The sequence below is a fragment of the Malaclemys terrapin genome, chromosome 1 (genome assembly GCF_027887155.1).
Source record: "Malaclemys terrapin pileata isolate rMalTer1 chromosome 1, rMalTer1.hap1, whole genome shotgun sequence".
Lineage (NCBI taxonomy): Eukaryota > Metazoa > Chordata > Testudines > Emydidae > Malaclemys > Malaclemys terrapin.
In genome coordinates this window covers 167,738,642-167,760,828 of record NC_071505.1, presented here as the reverse complement: position 1 = coordinate 167,760,828, position 22,187 = coordinate 167,738,642, and the positions used below count along the sequence as shown (strand labels likewise).

The 22,187-nt window shown below is 43.6% G+C and overlaps 1 protein-coding gene across 8 annotated transcripts in view; it reads right to left on the bottom strand.

Annotated features, from left to right (window-relative positions):
• The window catches only part of ILDR2 (immunoglobulin like domain containing receptor 2), a 51,562-nt gene that overhangs the window by 5,051 nt on the left and 24,324 nt on the right, over nt 1-22,187 (bottom strand). For 3 of the 8 annotated variants that reach the window (XM_054046495.1, XM_054046500.1, XM_054046522.1), the window contains exons 4-7: nt 14,765-14,821; nt 11,909-12,055; nt 10,924-11,100; nt 530-646 (exon numbers count right to left, since the gene is read on the bottom strand). In XM_054046495.1, the coding sequence (XP_053902470.1) occupies nt 530-646; nt 10,924-11,100; nt 11,909-12,055; nt 14,765-14,821 (498 nt within the window). The remainder of the gene's footprint in view (nt 1-529; nt 647-10,923; nt 11,101-11,908; nt 12,056-14,764; nt 14,822-22,187) is intronic. The other 5 variants (XM_054046507.1, XM_054046515.1, XM_054046532.1 and 2 more) reach the window with 3 other exon arrangements.

The window sequence follows — 22,187 nt, the reverse complement described above, 5'->3', positions numbered from 1 at the left end:
CCAAAGCATATTGGGGCTGTTGTACCAATAACATAACATATACCTTAAGAGACTTATTACAGACCCACATTTCCTCCTAAAACTATACAGACACCACACTGTCTCATACACCCACAGTTATATCATAGCTATATGACAGAGAAGGCAGGAATGTGGGCCTAGATTTTCAAACATGGGTGTCAAAAGTTAGGGTCCTAACTCCTTATTTATGTTTTTACATAAACAGGGCTGATTTTTAAAAGTGTTGAACATCGAACGGCTCCTACTGACTTAAGTGAGAGCTGCTAGATTAGCCACACCTTTGAAAATCATGCCACAGATTTTGGTGCCTGTTTATGTTCTGAGCCTAACTCTAGGCATCATACATTCTTGAAAAGCTAGGCCATGGGGTCTAAGTTCAATTTGTTTGTGGAACCTTCACTATGAATTTCCAGACTATTAATCATAGAATCATAGGACTGGAATAGACCTCGAGAAGTCATCTAGTCCAGGCCCCTCTGGGAAGGGTCATACAATGCCTGTTTCTCACATCGCTCTCGCATCCTCCTGGCTGGGTCAAACTGTGCCAGTTCTTTCTCGACGTAGTACAACACCTTCATGGAGTCCCTCTCCTTGTCGGCCTGGATCCTGTACCCCTTGCGCACTGCTGGGAGAAGAAAACATTCGGAGAACAGCACTTTCAAACCAAGCAGTGGCTTTTGGTGTACACAACTTCTGTAGCTAGTTGAGCCCACATCATCAGGCAGGTGGCCTACAATTCTCAAAGCCTGTGGATTGGTCATTTTGTCTTTGCTTCGGGTGAAATTCAAGAGCAACATGATATGAGGTTGAACAACTATGTTGTTTATAAAGTTTGCAGTTATAGCAAAATGGGTTTGGATGAGACCACTACATACAACAAAATACGCTGACATACTGTCATTGTGACAGGGTGAATCTACCCCACCCAGGGACTGGCAAAGGGTAAAGTAACACCCTTGTCGACCTCAGGAGAACACCCCCCATTTCAAACCCTCAGGAAAGGATTTGTCAAGGCAGCAATGGGGTGAGAGGAGGCATGGCAGAGTGGAGTCCTGCTATGCCTGGCCCTCTACTAGCAGAAGGACCAGTGGCATAAGCTTCTGAACAGCACTATCTTGCACTGAAGCCAGGTGGCTGAGAATCAGGGAGCTGCAACTGGCCCGCTGCACTCTCCCACTCCCCTACTCAACCTGAGCTCTGCTCGGACGTGGTGAAGAGTATATTCCATGGGGTATCAGAAGTTCCAGGGAATACAGAGGGAAGCCCATTAAGTGTCTTCAGATTTAAGACCTTTAAGTGCCTTAAAAGTAAATAATAAAATTCTGACGTTTATACTGAAGGTACTGGTGAGCCAATGGCAGAATCTTAAAAGAGATCCCATCTGTTCTATTAGGTACCTGCAAAACTGCAGTCTGCTGCAGTCTGTACATACCGTATTTTATACAAAATGTAGGGCTCAGTCATAACTAGTAAGTTACCTCACCTGCAAGGGGAGTGTTATACCCCTTCGTGGCATATGGCATACTTCTAGAACTTGAAACCAACCAATCCATTTTGTTTGGATTTAATATGCTTGCTCATATTTGTGCATGCACCAGACATTGCTTGCACACTTATCTGATACTGTGGTTTTCAATAACGTTGGTTGGTGTTTTGTGGTGGAAGATTCTCGATTTATTCCACATCCTGATACAGTAGTGACTAACATATAGATTCCATGTTACATTGCATGGTGTGCACTGGTTGGACTATAAGGGCTTGTCTACACAGGACATTACTGCGCAGCAAGCCAGGTTGTGAATCTACAGCGCACAAGCTTGCCATGCAGTAACCTGCCACATGGATATGGCTACAGCACATGAAAGTCCTGCAGTGCAGCTTAGCGTACTGCTACTTGAAGATTTTCACTGCACTGTAGCCATGTCCACGTGGTGAGTTACTATGTGGCAGGCTGGTGCACTGCAGATTTATACCCTGGCTTGCTGCATAGTAACTTGCTGTGTAGACAAGTCCTGAGTCACCTTCTGTCCCAAACTGCTGTGCAGTGCTGCTATGCTCCACTCCAAAGATGGCTGCATTTCAGCTATGGGTAAATCAATTCCTATCATTAGTTTGTGAAGTACTTTGGTGTGAAAGGGCTTTATTGTATGGTGTTACTGTACATTTGTAAGGTAAATAACCCTATTAAACTATGACCTTGTATATGTGTACTCAGTAAAAACAATTAGATGCGTAAGATATAGTGTGGTGCTATTAGAATAGTGTCGGCAGTTTGTCTACCTTAAAAAAATCACTCTTAAATAGCTCAGCTGATGGAAGTCTAGAATTTTGTTCTTCCATTGTGCTTTGTTATTGTTAAAATTATGTGCATATAAGCCCTGCAAATGTGCAGATCACACAGAGCTACTATCCCTACCCTACAAAGCTTATTACATTATATCTCTATATGTGAATTTTGTGCCAGTGAAAGGTGCTGGATTGACAAATCTGGAAACTAAATTCTTCCACCGCACTGACAGAGCAAGTACAGCAGTGTGCACTTCCCGCTCTGCCTTGCCAGTGTGCCTGAACTCTAGCCTGGACGCTGCCAACAAAAGTGCCAATTATGGATATTTTTTCTGACATATCTACTTGGTAGTGCTGGAACTAGGGTTGTTGGGGATGCTGCTGCACCCCCGGCTTGCAGTAGTAATACCAAATACATGGTTTCCATCATCAGCAACCCCATTATACGCAAAAAGAACAGGAGTACTTGTGGCACCTTAGAGACTAACAAATTTAAGCTTATGCTCTAATAAATTTGTTAGTCTCTAAGGTGCCACAAGTACTCCTGTTCTTTTTGCGGATACAGACTAATACGGCTGCTACTCTGAAACCCCATTATAAAAATTGTTCCAGCACCCCGGTATCTACTAGGAATTGGATTAACCCCCGTCACGCTGGCAGGCCAGATGCCACCTCTTGCCCAGGCTACAGGCATTAGCTTAGAATTGACAACCTCGTAACTGGAGACCTGACCAGGTCACCTGTATGTTAGTTTTGCTCAAAATAGGTATTAGTCTTATAGGAAGATATTTAGTGTTTAGACTCTATGAAATGCTTGTATGTTGCTCCATGCATTAATCTAATTGATAATAGCTATATCCCATGTTATAAGGTGATATTTACATGTTTGCTCTGTAACTGTAGAAGTGTTTGCTCTGAAACTTCAAGCCCCCAGAGTCAGGAGAGAAACATTACCAAGTGTGAAATACTAGTTTGCCACAGGAGGTGTTATCACCTGCTCAACAGAAGAAGGCCCATAGACACCAGACAAACCATTGTGGGACATCAGAGGACAAAATATTTTGTTGATTGCCCTCCACCCCCTCCTACCCCATCCATGAAGAGGAGATGTGCACTTTGACTCTGGGGGAAGGGAATAAAAATCACTGACAGGAAGAAATTGCACCTGCTGGCTGTTTGAACTCTGAAGGGCCAGAGATTCTAAGCTGCAGCCAGATATCCCCAGGGGTTGCCCCTTGGATCTGCCCTGAAAGACACTTCAGGCAGGCCCAGATCACTACAACTCTGTCACTCTTAGGATTTATATGGTAACTCATTGGTGTGTATATGTTTGCTTGCTTTAACCTGTAAATAACTCTCTTATTCCTTTGTTCTAGTTAATAAACCTTTTGATAGTTTATTAGAGGATTGACTACAGGCGTTGTCTTTGGTGTAGGATCTAGAGTACCAATTGATCTGGTGTAAGTGACTGGTCTCATGGGACTGGAAGCAACCTAAATGTGGTGTGACTTTTGGTGAAAGTGACCACTTATCACTAAGTCCAGTTTGTCTGGGTGGCAAGATAGACTGGAGAGTCTAAGGGGATTGTCTGTGACTCAATGGTGTAAGACTGTTAGAACAGCGTTTCCCAAACTTTTTTGGCCACGGAACACTTTTTAGCCTATTACGGAACACTTATAATATTATTTTGTAGTCGTTTGGTTTTCAAATAAAAAATTTGTTATTTGTGCTCAAATATATTTTATTTTATAAAACAAAACAAAAATACAAATTTAAAATAACTTGAACTAACAATTTCTAACTGGAAAGCGCGTATAAAGTAGTACAAAAATCAAGTGCAAGAGTCAAAATTAAAAACAGTGTTCTACTTAAAAAAATTGTTTTTATATATACACAAACACCAAACAAATTAGATTTTTACTAGGAAAATCTATTTTATAAACAGAAATACAAATTTGGATTTAATGGGATTGGTGTTTCTGCGTTTTTCTATCACAAATTCGCTTAATATTAGGAATAATGCTGGAAAGTTGAATCCCCATGTTAGGTGCAGCATCAAGTCTATTCCTATATTTGGTTTTTGTTGCAGTATAATATGAAAATCCCATCTCACACAAATAAGTTGTAGCAAAAGGAAGGAGCACTCAAACTGCACGTTTAGCCACATTAGGGTACTCTTCTATTAGGCTGCTCCAAAAATTATTCAGCGGAAGATCCTTAAACTTTTGTTTCAAATCAGAGTCAGAATTTAAATCAATTAGCCTTTCATAATCGTGCGCAGTAAAGCCGACTGGTTTGGCTGTAATTACAAACGGATTTTGAACCCAAGCATTATCATTAGTAGTTGTATGAAAATATTCTAATAAAGAGGCCTGCAAGTCATGTAAGTGCTGGAAAATGGTGCTGGAAAATTCTTCATGGACTGTAGAATTTATTTGTTAAAAATTCATGTACTGTAGGGAAGCAGTCGAAGTTATTCTGTTCAACAGAAGATGCCCAGAATTCCAGTTTCTTTTTTAACGACAAAATTTTATCCATTGTAGTAAAAATGGTCATATTCTTTCCTTGCAGCGACAGATTAATTTCATTTAATTTTGCAAAAATATCTGCAAGATACTCAAGTCTCATTAGCCATGAGGAATTTGTGAGACAGTCATTAAATTTTCATCCTGAATTATCTGAAGTGAAGAATACCAGTAGTTCACTACGAAGCTCAAAAAGCCTCACAAGCACTTTTCCTCTGGATAGCCACCTCACTTCTGTATGTAAAAGAAGCATTTTGTGCTGACTACCCATTTCCTCGCACAAAATTTTAAATAACCTGGATTGAAGTGGTTGAGATTTGACAAAATTGATACTTTGTACTGCTTCATCGAGCACAATTTTCAGATATGCTGGTATTTTTTTAACTGCAAGTGCTTGTCTGTGTAGAACACAATGGCTCTCAGTGCTTTCTGGTGCCACACTTATGATTCGCGTTACAGCTCCCTTCATCTTCCCGATTACTGCTCGAGCACCGTCAGTACATACATCGATACATTTTCCCCAACTAATTTCATGCTTTCTGATAAAATTGTTGATGCAGTTGAATATTTCTTCTCCAGTCATGTTGCTTTGCAGAGATTCACATAAGAGCAGGTCCTCTTCAATAATATTATTAAATCTATATCGGACAAATACTAATAGCACAGCAAGTCCTGAAACGTCAGTGGACTCATCTAGCTCCAATGAATACTCATGGCAAATTTTCAGTCGGCAAACTAGCTCTTTTTCTATGTCATCGGCAAGATCTTTAATACGGTGTGCCACAGTATTATTTGACAACTGTACAGCATCAATTTTTTTACCAGACTGCTCGCTCAATATGCACATTACAATATCTTTCGCGCAAGGCTTGATAAGCGTTTCTCCAATAGTGTGAGCTTCTCCGGCAAGCGCTATATGGTAACTTACTCGATAAGATGCCTCTGTTGCACTTTTGTTGTCTGTTTTAGCAATTTTAATCATTGAAAGTTTACAATTTCCAAGTGAGTCACGCTGCCTCTTGAAAAAACTTATATCTTTGTCTTTGTATTCAGCCTGCTTGGTTTCCAAATGCCTACGAAGTTAGCAGGAGCCAATGAACTGTTTGCTAGTATTTTGTTGCACACAACGCACTGCGCATGAGGAACATCTTTATTTCCAACACAAGTAAAACCGAAAGACAAATAATTTTCATCATACTTTCGTTTCGGTCTTTTAACACCTGCTTCTTCTTGTTTTTTGATATACTTCGGTGGAAATTCTTTCACCTTGGATAACTCACTAGTACTAACAGATTTTTCGGCAACAAAAGACTGTGATTGTTCATCCTCACTTTGAAGTGTCACAATATTTTGCTCGTTTATTTCGGCCACAGTTGGAGTACCAGAAGAACTTGCTTTTCATTTCAAAGTTCCTTCTTTTAGCCACAGATCTATTGTGATTAGGTTTAATAACAATATTTAGAAATACTGATTTTTGTCAAATTTTGTTTGTACAAATATTTATACTGTTTCGAGTGAAGCTAGTTTAGTTGTGTTTATCGCACACACGGTAAAGACCCACAGGTTTGAACGTGTTGCGTGAATATGTTATATTCAACATGGCGTAAAGAGAATGGTGTGTGCATACCACTGTAGTTGGCACAGCCTCGAGCAGAAGGGGTACGACGTCACTAACTGAAACGTGCCCAAAAGGGGTAAACGTCAACATGCTTGTGTGCCGCGTTCAATTTACGCCATGATATTCAATACGAGATCTATCAATAACCGGAAAAAGAGTTTTATGTTAAATTATAGTCATTCAAAAAGAGTTGTAAACTACGCTTCAAATATGCCAAATTTAAAATTAAAAAAAAAAATTAAAGACCCTTTTTTTTTTAATTATGATTCTTTCACGGAACACCTATTCACATCCTGTGGAACACCAGTGTTCCGCGGAACACAGTTTGGGAAACGCTGTGTTAGAGTGATCCAGAAGTTCACATTTGTTATTGGTTTGGTGAAATCTAATTGTAGCACTTACCACCAGTTTGGGATGTCTGCCCTCACGGAACCACTCACAGCTGTGAGCCACTCCAAACAGCGTGACACCCCCACACCGCGTTTTACATAGGCCACTGAACAACCATCAAGTGGAAATGACTTTGAGTCCATAGCGACCTTTGTGAAATTTGAACTGGTGATTTACAGGCTCCATCTCACATTCCAGTCCCTTGAGCCATTATTCATTTTGAGGTTGTGCCAGATATCTATTTGGGTTACATCTACAGCTCCTGGAACCGATAGAAAATTAGTTAGGCTTAATAAACTTCATGCTTGGCTTGCTATTGCTGCTGTGTATCAAAAGGAAAACTAATTTCCTGGTTAATTCTGGAAGCATCTAGGAACTAATACTGGCATTATAACTGTTAAGATGATTGTGGGAAGTGCATGGAAAATATTTTCTATTACAGGTGAAGCCTAGTGTCTGTGGTTTGACTTATCAGATCTTATTACAACAATGCAAAATGTTCCACTTACTGAAACTTTTTATTATGCCTCTGTATGGTGCCAAAATACTAGTACTTCACACTTGTTCTCTTCATCTGAAGATTGCCATGCCCTTTTTAACAGTGGAGTAAATATTTTTATTCCTGTTTTACAGATAGGGAAACTAAGGCACAGAGAAGTTAAGTAACTTGTCCAAGATCACATGCCAAATCAGTGGAAACAGAGCCCTTCCTAATCGTTAGACTGTACTCCATCCTCATGAACTGCTAATGTGTTCTTACGTGTTAACTGTGTCCCTTGGGGCACTGCTTTTTGAACCTTCTAAAAGACAATGTCCACACTGGCAACAGAACCATGCTAGCTACAAGTTTAGACTGTGTTCATAAAGAGCTTGCAGTGTTTCCCTCACCAGAATGGAGGATTGCTTTTTCTGAGCACTGTTTGCAAATGACATGACTGCCCATCGTCCCTCCCGCCATCCCAAACACCTCCCGCTCCACAAGGTCTGTAATACAAAAAAATCCTTGACCTCATTGGTCAGGAAAACCATGCCAGAGCCTCACTAGTAACAACTCAGTTTAAAATGGACACATTGCCTTAAAAATTACAACTACAAACGGAACAGCCGAAAGTCTATTTCTTGTTGACTTGCCTGTCAAGCCTTGAGTTTAGGGCTACCCTACTCAGAATGGCAAACTGGGGATCCTGACTTTGGTTCTATTCCTGGCTCTGTCACTGCCTCACTGTGTGATACTGGGTAAGTCACTGAATCTCTCTAGGCCTCAGCTTTCTCATCTATAAAATGGGGATAATCATATCAACTCACCTTGCAGGGATCTCATGATTAATGTTTTCTAAACATCTAGGCTGTTTGGGACAGGGACCGTCTTTTTGTCCTGAGTTTGTACATCACCTAGCACAATGGTGTCCTGGACTATGACTGGGGCTATGGTAATATAAATAAGAAAGCTTTTTAAGATCCTCAACTGTCTTTTTATTATTTTATAAGTGCAAAGTCTATATAAAGTGGGGTCTTGGCAAGTAAAGAGCCTTTCCATTCAGCTTTAAATTGTACCTGAGTCATAAATTTTAATTTACACTTGTACTGTGCTAATGAGCTGGGATCTCAAGCAGCATATCCCTAATTCTTTTGAAGAGCCTGGAACAAGGCCTGAAACCAGGTGCTCTGACACAGTGACGTGCAGTGAAATTTTTGAAAGCACGCATTGACTTTCTGGGGGGAGGCTATGCTCCCTAACTATTCAACAATCCCCTGATGTGCCCAAGTCCACAGCCTACGTCCAGTGCTGCATTCTATGTGAAGTGACATTTTACAAAAAAATAATATTAAGCACTGGGCTGGAGTCCAACATGTTCTGAAGATGATTTTTTCATTGGATATGTTTCTGCTTTGGGTCAATGGCTGATTTATTCCTATTTCTGAACACTCTGTTCCAGATCTTTCTTTCGAAGATGAAAGTTTGTTCCACCAGCTCATTAGTTCACCATTCTGATTTCAGTGGAAGAGCGAAGAAATATACAGATTGTTGAAGCTGAACATAAGAATGGGTCTGACCTATGGTCCATATCGTTCAGTCACAGCTTCTGGCTGTCAGAGATTTAGGGACACCTAGAGGATGAGGTTGTGTCCCTGACCATCTTGGCTAATAGCCGTTGATGGACCTATCCTCCATGAACCTATCTAATTATTTTTTGAACCCAGTTATACCTTTGGCCTTCACAACATCCCCTGGCAACAAGTTCCACACGTTCACTGTGCGTTGCATGAAGAAGCACTTCCTTATGTTTGTTTTAAACGCACTGCCTATTAATTTCATTGGATGTCTCCTCGTTCTTATATTATGTGAAGGGGTCAATAGCACTTTTGTATTCACTTTCTCTACACCATTCATGATTTTATAGATTTCTGTCATAGCGCTCCCACCCCCACCCCCTTGGTTGTCTCTTTTTTTAAGCTGAACAGTCAGTCTTTTAAATCTCTCTTCATATGGCAGCTGTTCCATACTCCTAATCATTTTTGTTGCCCTTCTTTGCATCTTTTCCAGTTCTAATGTATCTTTTTCAAAATGGAGTGACCCGAACTGCACACTGTATTCAGTGTGGCTGTACCATGGATTTATATAGTGGCAATATGATATTTTCTGTCTTATTATCTATCCCTTTCCTAATGGTTCCTAACATCCTGTTAGCTTTTTCGCTGCCTCTGCACATTAAACAGATGTTTTCAGAGAACTACCCACAATGACTCTAAGATCTCTTTCTTGAGTGGTAACAGTTAATTTGTATAGTTAGGATTATATTTCCCAGTGTGCATTATATTGCATTTATCAACATTGAATTTCATCTGCCATTTTCTTGCCAAGTCACCCAATTTTGTGAAACTCCCTTTGTAACTCTTTGAGTCAACTTTGGACTTAACTAGCTTGAGTAATTTTGTATCATCTGCAAACTATGTAACCTGTTTACCCCTTTTTCCAGACCATTTATGAATATGTTTAATAGCACTGGTCCCAGTATTGATCATTGCAGGACCTTACTATCTACCTTTCTTCACTGTGAAAATTTACCATTTATTCCTACTGTTTGCTTCCTATCTTTTAACCAGTTACTGATCCATGAGAGAACCTTCCCTCTTATCCCATGACTGATTATTTTGCTTAAGAACTTTTGGTGAGGGACCTTGTCACAGGCTTGTCTTCCTTGAGTGCTCCTTTAGCACCTTGATCATCGAGTGGCCCCACGACTGTTTGGCAGGCTTCCTCCTTCTGATGAATTTTTTGGTAGTTCAAAAAAAAAAAGCGAATATGCTGATAAGGGAGGTGGAAGAATATTTCAAAAGTCTGATTCCCTGCTTAAGTTATCTAATTGCCTTCTCAATGGTGTCATATCAATGTGGTGCTGTGATAAAATTCAACTTTTGATAATTGATTACACTCCTCCTCCCCAAATTCCCTGTGCAGTTTCATATGGCAATAGTGCTCTTCCCTACTTCTCACCCTAAATTGTTCTGTAATGTGGCTGTGTCCTGTTAAGTAAATGTTGTGTTCCTCCCCAGGGGTGGCTGTTTCTCAGTGGTGGCTGAAGTAGGCTGGGTAGACACATCACACAGATATTGTAAACTTGCTACCAGTCCACTCCCAGATCTAATTTCAAAGTTAAGTTCCACATCTTTAAAGCCCACAATGGTCTATGGCTTGGCTAAGTCAGAATGCCTGTCACTGTGCTCTCTACCATGTCATTCTAGGAAGCTGTGGCTGACAGAGCCCAGATTCTGATGTGTTGGGGCAAGGGACAGGTTCTGTGTGTGTCCGTGTCCATCCAGGGGGAGGGTCCCTAGCCACAGAACTCCCTACCACAGAAGATCATAATTACTCCCATTTTACAGATAGTGAAGCTGAGGTACAAAGTGACTTGCTTAAAATAATTAAAACTCATGATTAAAATTCAGGCTCTCAGTCCTGTGCTTAGCTCACACCATTCTCTCCATGGAGCTAACCCTCCTTCTCCCGCCCCACTCCCTTTGAGGATTCTGCTGATTCAGAATGCTCTGACAAGCTGACAGGAGAGACTGGGTGCAGATTACCATTTTGGCTTCCTCCACTGGAGTCACTTGGTGCTAGGGGAGGGGGATGCGACTTCTCCATCAGCACAACAGGAGATGGCACGCCAGCTCCCGGAACAGTGGGGATGTAGTAAGGACCTGGGATGGAGGTGACAGCAGATGGGTATCCAGCTTTTGCAGCCTTGCCCGCTTCATACACTGAAAAGAGAGCAATAATTAGCAACCAAGTGCCAGCCCTTCCCCTCCAAGGTGCTCCAAAACAGCACTCCTGCTGCTGCTCCTGCTTCGGATTTTGGTGACTGCCCAGCAGGAGGCGTCTGGTGTGTTATGAATGGAACTCAAGAGCCGGTGGATTTCTCTGAGCTTAAAAGGAGTTCCAAAAATGGTAAGGGGCAGCTTATTCTCTGCTGAAGGCCCTCAAAAGCCTGGTTAGTCAAGGGCATTCAGCACATAAATCTAGGCTCCACTCAATTTCTTGTTTGGGTTTGTAGCAGTTCATCCTGAAAACCAGAATGGGACTCTCAAGAGGCAAGCTTACTCCAAAGGCTCATGAACCTCAGCAAACCTGGCCTGAGGTTTGGGTTTGCAATGGAACCTGGCCTTGTTGCAGGTGTTTTGCATGACTCTAGTAGGCAGCTGCTTTGCAACGTGGGAAAGACACATACCAGAATGCTCTCTGCTCTGCAGCCACAGCACTTTCTACCAAACATACCTGACAGGACTGCAGCTTCGGGATGGGGAATGTGACACTAGAGGAGCAGGCACAGTTGCCAGCACCTCGCTGGCAGGAGACTTCTGGGAATTACATTCTTAATTAACTCAGAGCATTTGGCCATTAAACTATAGGTTGGGTGCTTCATTCTTAGTAACAGGCAATCTTTAGTCAAGTGGGGCACTCAGGTTGGGGAAGGGTATGAGCAGATTTCCCTCACACATAGCAAAAGGGATGTGGGAGGAAACTTCGCACTTTGGTCCCTGCTTCGCACTTTGGTCCCAAATCACTCACATGCCCGTGGACAGCAGCAGGAATCTGGACAGCAGGGGCAGCGGACGTAGCAGCAGCAGCTATGTGGGCAGCACTGGCACCAGCAGATCCCAACCAGGAGAAAAAACAGGAAAGCCCCCAGGATCACCAGGCCCACAAACACCCACTCTGGAAACCAAATGAGAACAAATGGTCAAAGGACACAACACCTGTGAAAGACAATGGCAAGGACTCCAGCCGGAGGGGTAGGGAGAGAACAGGCATGAGGGCTAATAGAAGGAGCAGGATCTCTCCTGGTGAAAAGTAAGGAGACAATAGGTCCCTCCTACACTCTACACTGCAATCAGAGGTGTGATTGCAACATGTGTAGATATACTCAAGCTGGTTGTCATCTAGCTAGCTCGAAGAACAGCAGCAGTGAAGCTGTGGCAGCACGGCTGTACAAGCCCAACCAGGACCCTGGGTACGTACTCGAGTGGCTAGCCCGTGCTACCACAGCTTCACTACTGCTGTTATTCAAGCTAGCTAGATCAAAGCTAGCTTGGGTACGTCTACATGTCCTGCAGTCACATCTCGGAGACAGAGGGTGAGAGGCATGGAGACAGGCTCCCTCTCACTGTGCTGGACAGAGGAGATGCTGGGGGGTGAACAGTATGGAGGCACTAGCCCTACTCTGTTCTTGTGGGACAGAATCAATCCCCTTTGGAGGGTTAGAGGCAGAGCTAGACAAATATCATAAAACATGTTACACAAACATTTGTTTTCCCCAGCTGCGTTTGTGCCCTGTTTGTGCATGCTCTACCCCAGCATTCTAGTTTTAATTACACAAATGGTGGCAGAAAACACACTATAAATAGCCTGGTAAATGAACCAAACAAGGCTCTGCCTGCCCCTTCACTACTAGGCCCACACACACAATTATTATTGTGAATGTACTTGGAGAATATTACATTCAGTGCTGCATCCAGCCAGGAAATCTGACAGCAGCCACATTTTTCTACCATCGATGCCTCAGGAGAGCTTCATGTGGCCCAGAAAGTAAAAGGCTAAAAATGTGCTAACATTCCCTAATCTCCCTTATCCATCCCTCTCTAAGAAACTTAAAGGCACAGTGGGCTTTTTCAAGTCCTCATCCTTTTTAAAGGAATGACATTCATCCAGTCAAGGAAAAGAAACAATATTACATGACACAGGCAACCAATCGCAGCTCAGCAATACAGCTCAAATTTAAAATCTCTAACAGCAGTTGCCCTCAGTGTTTCACAATCAAGCCATAAAGAAAAAAAAAGCCTGTGGGGAAAAAACTCACCAAATCAATGTGAGAAGACTGGGATCTGCCTGCAGACATTCCAGGAGCAGGAAAAGAGGCTAATATTTTATTTAGGTTGCAACTCAGCCCTAGCAAGTGGGTGTTTGGAGTCAGTGCTCCTGTCACAGGGGCCTTGGAGTTATAGGGAGGTCTTTGCTGCGTACCAAGTTAGGGTCTTGCTTAAGTAATAAGTATAAGGAAATAGCAAAAGATGCTGCTGGATCCATTACAGACACAAATCAAGGCGTTTTTCCAGTGAAAAGTGTGATTCCATAATCCTTTTCCTGATACAGCCATTGTTATTTCCTCACACAGCAGTTCTGAATATGATCAAATTCATATAAACATTAAGGTTACTGTGGTTACCATGTCTGAGTTGCTTAGTGTCCTCACAATCAGGAAACCTCTCCATAAGTTGTGTGTGTGTTTCTCCACTGCCTTCCAGCTGTTTTTGTCACTTAAACCTGTGCAAAGCAGGTATAAAAAGCTACCTGATGAATATGCTTGCATTTTACATCCACTTTGCACAGGTGTAAATGGTGACAAAAGGTGCAAGGAATTGGAGAATCAAGCCTTGTTGAGTATATTTGTTGAAAAGACTCCTCCTACTACACTGAATCCTCTGCTGGCTCTAATGTTATGGCTAACATTAGGGGTCTTTACCCTCCTTTCCATGTGTGTGTCTGGGACAGATTATTCCCCCTTCATGTGTACTTAGAGTTGCTCTTATGTACGAAAGTGGGTATGAGAAATCTATTTTATGGGGAGAGACACACTTTGGTTTAGTGCCCTCAGGCTACAGTCATTTCACACGTACCCAGAGCCGAATGCTTTCTCATCTCTTCCCTCTGAAAGACCATCTGATGTAGAATCTTGGACTACTAGAACCTCTATGGGGTTGGGAAATGCTTAAAAGTGGGATCCCATTAGTTTGGATAGTAAGGGATTTGTGCAGTCCAGAAAATCCTCAGGCCCCACCCCAACTATCTGGCTGTAGCTAGATCCCCCGATAATGTAGCGTTGCTGCACAGAACAGCTCCCACAGCCAGGTTTGGCTTAGTATCCCTCCTTTAGCAGGGGTGCCACATATGTGCAACCTTCGGTGGCTGATTTTCATAACAGTATCCCATAATATAAAGTTAGGCCTTTGAAGAATACTTCTTGAGGGCATACAGGGGTGCATCCACACTGTACTTTGTAGACATACAAGGGTGCCAAGATATTACAGTATGGTTAAAACGGAGTTGCCACAATCATGGTGGTGTGTGAGCACACAGGCATACAGCTTGATATAAAACCTCCTGTAAATAGACTTTTCCATTCTAGTGCTGGGCCTGTCTCTCTCCGCTATTTCTGTCTTTTGCATCCCTGTGTTACAGCCCCTCCCTATCCCCAGCATGAGGTTTAATATTTCTCAGTGCAATATGCACTTCCAACAAGCGACAGTTTATCACAGAATACAGGAGACGCACACAAGTAAGAAGGAAATTAATGTGCAGTGCAGCGGAGGGATGGACAAACAAGGTGAGAGAGAGAGTGGGTCAATAAAGGGTTAAATGACTGAATACCTGGCATAATCTCCGCAGCAAAACTGGGCAAGAGATCAGCAAGCAGCCCTGTCCTGCCTAGAAAAGACAGAAGGAGGAGAACAGGGAGAGAGGTTACTGCAGGAAAAACATACTCCCCAGCCCCTGCCTAAGCTTTCAGCCCCCTTCCTCAACATGGGATCGACCGACATATGCTCTGTGAAGTGAACTATATGGTTCAGGGATTCCGTCACCTCCATAGTAATTGGCCCTGCTCAATGCATGGTGGCTGTCTATGTATCTGTCTGGCCTTGATTTAACCAACTGGGCTCGGGGGGAGGGAGAAAGTCAGGAATGGAGCCCCTCCAATCTAGGCAGAGGCTTGCAAGAAGGGGGTCCGTGCAGCATGATTACAAGGTGAGGCCTGCAGGGTATTGTTCTACACGCACACACACTACACGCAGGCATGCACACTCACACTCACACACACTCATCTGGGGGCTTGAGTGATTCAATTTTTAAAGAATCATTTTACTGGCATAAAAAAGAGAGAGCGTGCAAAAGACCGCAGCTGTCTGGATTAGAAAAGTGTTGACCCCAATGACCCCTACAAGTAAGCCACATACATACAGCACATGTACGTGTGATGTTTTTCCATATGGGACACTGCAGCTGCACAGACAGGTTCACAAGAGATGCCATAATGACTATAGGGGGTGGGGGTATGACGGGATGTCGCTATAACCGGAAGATGCTTTGAGATATGGAGCCGATATCCAAGTGAAGCAAACCAACCAGAAAAGGATTTCTGTAAAACCTCACTGCACCTCTTGCTTTTTCCATTTGAATTTACAGTGAATGAGACAAACAAAATCCAAGCCCTAAGGGCAACTTGGTACCTATTTGTTTTGGAACTGCATGTATGAAATGTTGCTAATGCACAGCATATGTCCTGAATGTAGGTAAAGTATACTACAGGCATATATATATATATATGCCAGAACATATACAGAATGCCCCTGAGTGCATCTGTGCTGTGTGTATTTTTATATAGCAACAACAGTTTGCTAGGTTATTTACAGATATGCAGGAAGGAGAAGAGCTCACAATCTGAACAGACACACATGGGGGATGGAAAGTAAGGCAGGCAACCAAGTGTAAGTCAGTGAAAGGTGGTATAAAGTCACCTTTAATACCCCTACCCCCGGGTTTTGCACTGAGCAGAGCTCAAACACAGTGATTAACTGGACCCAAAATCTTTGGTTTCTAGTAGAGTTACCATACGTCCGGATTTTCCTGGACATGTCCGGCTTTTTGGGCTCCAAATCCCCGTCCGGGGGGAAATCCCAAAAAGCCAGACATGTCTGGGAAAATCGGGACATGCGGGGCCGGCAGCGCCGGGGGTGCTGAGCGTCGCGGGCCGGCGGCGCCGAGCGGGCCGGGGGTGCTCGGCCGGGGGCCGGGCCCGGGGCCGGCACCCCAGGGCCCGAGCCGACCCAGGCTGGAGATGCCGGGGGTGGGTGGGTGGGTGGGGGGGAGCCAGACTGGGCTGCGCCTCCTCCCCCCATACCCTCCTTACCTGCTTCAGGCTTCCCGCGAATCAAATGTTCGCGGGAAGCAGGGGAGGGGGCAGAGTTGGGACGGGGCCCCGTGGAGTGTCCTCCTTTTGGAGGCTCAAAATATGGTAACCCTAGTTTCTAGTCTCTCCCTGAAGCATGTTAAAATCAACCAGAATCTCACTCTCCACTTTCTCATTGCTTCAGCAGAGTGTCTAGAGAGATCAAAATCTACATAAATGGTTGCTGAAGCCACAAGTAACATTCTAAATTCAGGCAGTGCTTTGCAACCTGTTGCAACTCATCAAAGCTGTTCTGGTACTCACTGTAAAACCATCAGACCCAATGAGCTGTCAGAGACTTAGCAGAAGATGTAAAACTGATCCTTCAGATGAAGTGTTCTTTATTTATTACTTTAAAATAGGGTTCTATCCATCAGTTTACGGCAACATTTTCATCAGTGTTTCCAAAGAATTTCATGGAATCCAGGTAGTCCATTCCCTGGAAGTACTAAATGTCCAGACTACTCTCAGCCAGCATACACATATATCTGTGTCATGTACACAAGACATAGGCCAGGCATCGTATGTGTCAGATGCCTGCCAGGTAACTCTTGCATATCACAGGCATGCTCTACACATACATACCGGATGCATGGCTCCCATCACAAGAATGCTATACTCATACTTGCTCCACATGCACATCAAATATATGCCTTATTTACACACAAGAATCACATGCATGCAAAATGTATTTGCAGGTACAAACACACATTAACATTGCACGGCTGCAGAAAGTGTGTCTGCCTCCTGTTTGTTTACTCTGCATGCAGGCAGACTGTGTCCCTTGCAGAGACATCAGAGGTTTGAGGATGGTAAAATATGAAGAGATAAGAGGGCGATACACCAGTTGGGAGCAGGCACTGGCCTGGGTAACCCCATCTCCCAATGTAGTGCCTCTCATTTCAAGCCCACCCTAAAACCTGAGCTCCCTGCAGTAGTGCTGGGTTTTATAGATAGGTGCTTCATGGTTCCAAGAATGTCCTGGTAAAACCACAGCTGTAAGATGTGATATGTGGGGGGAGGCAAATGTCAGAAACCATGGTGCTGTTGGAAATCCTAAATTGTTGTGAGGACAAGCAGGACAACCATTCCATGCAATCTGTACAACAGTTTACTCAGTTAGGCCCCTTCAATAAGCACAATGTGATGTTTCTGGATTTAGGAGGAGAGTGGATCTCTTCACCATGCCAGAAGGGCAAATAAAGCTGGAATCTTGAGAATTCAGCAAAATTCCCACCTTCGCATCAGCAGATTCTGCATTGTCTCTGCACTCAAGGCTTTCTCCCCACTCCTCCCTGTCCGTGTAAGGGATTCAGTCTGTGAAGGAATTCACAAAGCCCTCTCAGGAGAGGCCAATTCAGTGAAACCCAGGGAAGAGGCCACATCTGAACCTAAACATGTTGACGTGAAGAGCCCAGCCAGCTACCAGAAAACAATACACTGAGTGACTGTGCCTCATCTAGCTTTCAGCACTTTGATTCTTTCCCCGGGCTGAGTTAATTCACTGATAACCCATCCCCTCCGTGCCATGTAACTTCCCCCCTTCACAGACCCTCCCCCTGCTCCTCATTTTTAATAAGGGCTGTTAAGTAGGCTAGGCTGCAGAGAAACACTTCAGCTGACCCAGCCGCTCTTGTTCATACCAGCGGTTACCACAGCAACGGCTGGGGGAGGTAGCACACAGGCTTGTCATGAATGCTCGCTAATTGAAGGCCGACTTTCCTCCCACAGTGATGAGCAACAAGTGAAGCAAAAATATACAGCAAGAGGGAGAGATTAGATGGCTCAAGGGGGAAGGGAGTGAGGTATAAGATTCTTTCACCTCTAGGTTTAGCTTGATTCAGGCCCAGAATGGTACTGACAAAAAGTGTCATGCATGAAATGGAATGGGGGGCATCAGCCTAGTTCCTAGGGAACAGGCCCCCTAGCAGGCCACCCCAATTGGGATTAGCTGCCTGCCGCTCCCCCCATGCTCTGAAGTCTCAATAGAAAAGCCAAGGACTGAATAGGCCACAGAGCTGTACTCCCCGCTGCCCCCCTAGACTAAGTGGTCAGTCTGGCCCAGGTCAGTGAGGAGAAAGCTCACTGTCCCTGTCCTGTCCCTGTCCCGTGAATAAACGCCAGCGCTCCATATCACTCTAGCTCCTTCCATTGGCACCAAACTCATTTTTTTAAAAGTAAGCTTGGAAGAGGGAGAGTGTGGGCTAGAAAAGAGCTGTCAAGGAGAAAACAGTTTATTCAGATACCCTGATAAGAGGTCATCCTATTTTGTTGCCTATTTATTATTGCTTGGCCTGTCTCGGAAAGCGGACTGTGGACATTCTGATAAATGGATTGAAATGGCTGTCTAGTTTCAATGTCTCTTCTGTAAATGCCTCTATATCCACAAGGACTGTAACTTCTTATGCTAACACCCCTCAGTGAATCCCAGCAGACACCTCTATGTCTAGATGGCCCAATTTTCCAGGATTGTCCCGGATGGTTTTATTCAAAATAGGAGTTTGTCCTTGTGTCAATAAAAATCTGGGACGTGTTGGCACTGTCTCTATTCCTGCCGCACTGCTGATTATGCTTTCCACACAAGCAACTCCAGCAGCTGCCTCTCAGTTGTTCCCCTAACATGCACCTGCTGCCTCTCAGGCACAAGCGGAAGTTATGGCCACTCAACTGCAGCTGAGAGGCACAAAGACTAGAGTGGCAGCACAAGCACAGCAAGGCCCATCACCAAGTGGGAGGAGGATCTTTAGCCCTATAGACAGGCTCTGATGTAGAAGGTCTGGGGAGGGAGAGGAAAATTGGAAATGGGGATAAACCAAAAGAAAGCAGAGCAGACCTGGAAGATGGAGAAATAAAAGGGAAGGAAAGAGGAGTCTTAAAACCAGAGCGAGGAGGGAGAGAGAAAACAAAAGAACCTAACTTAATATGCAGGGTAGACGATACACCCAGAAGGAAAGGAGCAAAAAGTTAGGTCTGACTTGGAGCCAGAGGAGACAAATAGCTGAATGGAATGGGGTCTATAGAGAAGAGGGTAAAAAAAAAATGGAGTTGGAAAAAATAATGAGGGAACACAGGGGTAAGTACATTGAAGAGCAGAGGAGTCAGCGATGGAAGTGAGTGGCAATATGTTCCCTTTGGGGGGACTGATGCTCTGATCCCCCCCAGCAGTGGAGGGCAGTAGGGGCCCAGACAGCTATTTCCTTCCCAATAGTGGATGAACATGCTATTGTCATCAACCTGTGTTACACTCAAGGGGCCCTGGCACTTGGAGACTGACCCAGTAGGAGCATCAGGAAGCAGAGTGGAGAAAGCGTGGCTCTCATAAATTGGAGGCTCTTCCAAGGCTGCTGCTGGGAGATTTATTGGGAGAGTGTGGCCTTGTAATGAGTTCCTCCTTGCTCCCTCTGCGAGCAGTAAACTTTTCTTTTTTCCCCGTCCCTCTTTTCTCTGTTTGTCAGTCGGAGGGAGAAACAGAGGCAGCCGTTCTTGGAGATCAAAGCTTTAGCAGGCAACAAAGACCTCCAAGGAGGCTGTTGTCATGGAAACCTTAGTAGCTGAGGCCTTTTAATCGTGCCATTCTCCTTTGTTAGCAGCGTGTGGCTGGGGCTGGCAAATAAGAAGGAAGGGGGGGGGGGAATCCTTGGCAACAAGTAGCATTTCTAAATGGCATGAAATAAGTAACTGGGAGGTGAAGGGGGTGTTGGACAAGATCTCAAGAGAGAGGTATGGGTGCACAGCAGAAGGATCTATGGAAAAGCTACATCACACAGGAGTTTAGCAGGAGAGGACACCCTTGGTGCCCTCCTGGCACCACGGCACTCACAGATGCGAGTACAAACTGGTCTTGTTTGTCTTGTCCTTTGTAAAATAATTACTCCTTGCTCCTGCCCACTTTATGGTTCTCTGGCCCAGGCAGAGCTGTGGGTAAGAAAGTCTTGGTTATAAAGCTGTTTGTGGGCCTTCCTGGGCTGAATTCTGGGCCTCTAGCCCCCTGTGTATGCCAGTGACACTAATACATCTGCCAACTACTGTGGATAAGTAGGCTGGGATGTTATTGGCAGCTCTTCAATGGAATAAAATGAAATGCTACAGCTGTCATCCTGTCAGGGCAATTTCCCGCCATGAACTCTCCCATCTCTGGATTATAGAAGCTGATGTGGGCTCAATCTCTCTTGGGGCAGAGGAGACTAAAGCTGGCACTGCTTATATCAAGTAAAATAAGTTACCTTATTGACTGAGAACATAGCACAAAGGTCCAGCCACACACACACAGCAGCATGCACTGATTTATACAACAAATACATTAGACAGGTAGGTAGCTATTATTACAATGTATGTAAGTATACAAGTAAGTATATATATCTACAACTATGCCTCTCTGCGTGTATTAGGCTAGGAAGAATTTGATTTTTATGCTTTATGAATTTTGACAGGTAACGTAAATTAACAAATTTTCATTTATCAACTTTAAATGTTTGCTTACTAACATGGGATTAAGAAAACCTCAGATGCTAATTGTTTAATTTAAAAAGTAATGATTGGAGAAGTCTAGGCTTCTAGGAGATTCATTAATAAAATACTATCTGATAATTGTGTAATTCATGTTGTGTTAATTGACCTGCCAAATGGAACAGAGAATAAAAGATGTCAACGGTTGTCTAGCAAAGCAGTGTGGTCCATTAGCTAGCGCACCAGACTGGTAGTTAGGATTCCTGGGCTCTACTCCTGTCTCTTCCAGAAATTCACTGTATGTCTGAGAGCTAGTCAACTTAACTTAATCTTTGCCTAAATTTCCCCAGCTGTAAAATGGGGATCATATTTAATAACCTGGATAAAGAGCTTTGAGGTCCTCAGATGAAAAGGGCTATAAATAATAATTTTATTACAAGTGTAGTACATTCTGTATGTTTAATAGAGACAGTGAGCTTGAGTTACAGAAGTCACTTAGCCTAGCTAAAGGGTCCTGATCTCCAAGGAAAGAACATCAATTAAGCTAGCATCACCAAAACCCCAAGATGTCATTGCGAGGCACTATATTAGCCCTGACACTGCAGTTTGTACAGTGCCTAGATCATTGGGACTCTGATCTCTGGTTGGGGATTCTAGGCGCTATCATAATACAAATATTTAATAATAATTTGTATTAATACTCTTTTAATAGCATCCTGTCCTTATTCTAGAGTGGGTTCATTTGCTCCCAATCTCATTCTTGCCCCTATAGCAAAACACTTTTTCCCCACTGATCCCCTAAGATGGGGTAGATAAAGGCCCTGATTCAGCAGTCCATGCCCATAAGTGCTTTGCTGAACTTTAGGCACATACTTAAATCCCACTGGCTTTGCTGAACAGGGGATGGATTTAAGCACATGCTTAAATGCTTTGCTGAATTGGGATCAAAGTGAGAACAGCTAGTGGAATTCTACAGTGCAACGAGAAACTACCCTTATCTTTGATATGGAAGTGTGATCCAGGGACACTAAAAGTCCCAGCCGGGCTGCTCAGATCAAGATGGAAGATTGCTGATGCAACCTGCAGTCTCCATGGGCTGTATGTCCATATAAAGACATGCGCAGCTGCAATCTACTCCATTTTATTCAAATGATAGTACAGGTCTGTCTCATTTTACGCTGGGGTTACATTCCGCAGTCAGCGCCTAAAGCAAAACTCGTGTAAAGTCAAAATTACATTGAGTGTAATGGCGGGTGGAATTGCCCGCACTACAGAAACAGTATTTAAATTGTTATTTTTCTCTTTTGTTGTTGTTGTTGTTGTTGTTGTTTTTGCCAACCGTTAAAGCAAATCACACATGTTAAATGCGCCTAAGATGCGACAGACCTGTAGAAGCAGCTC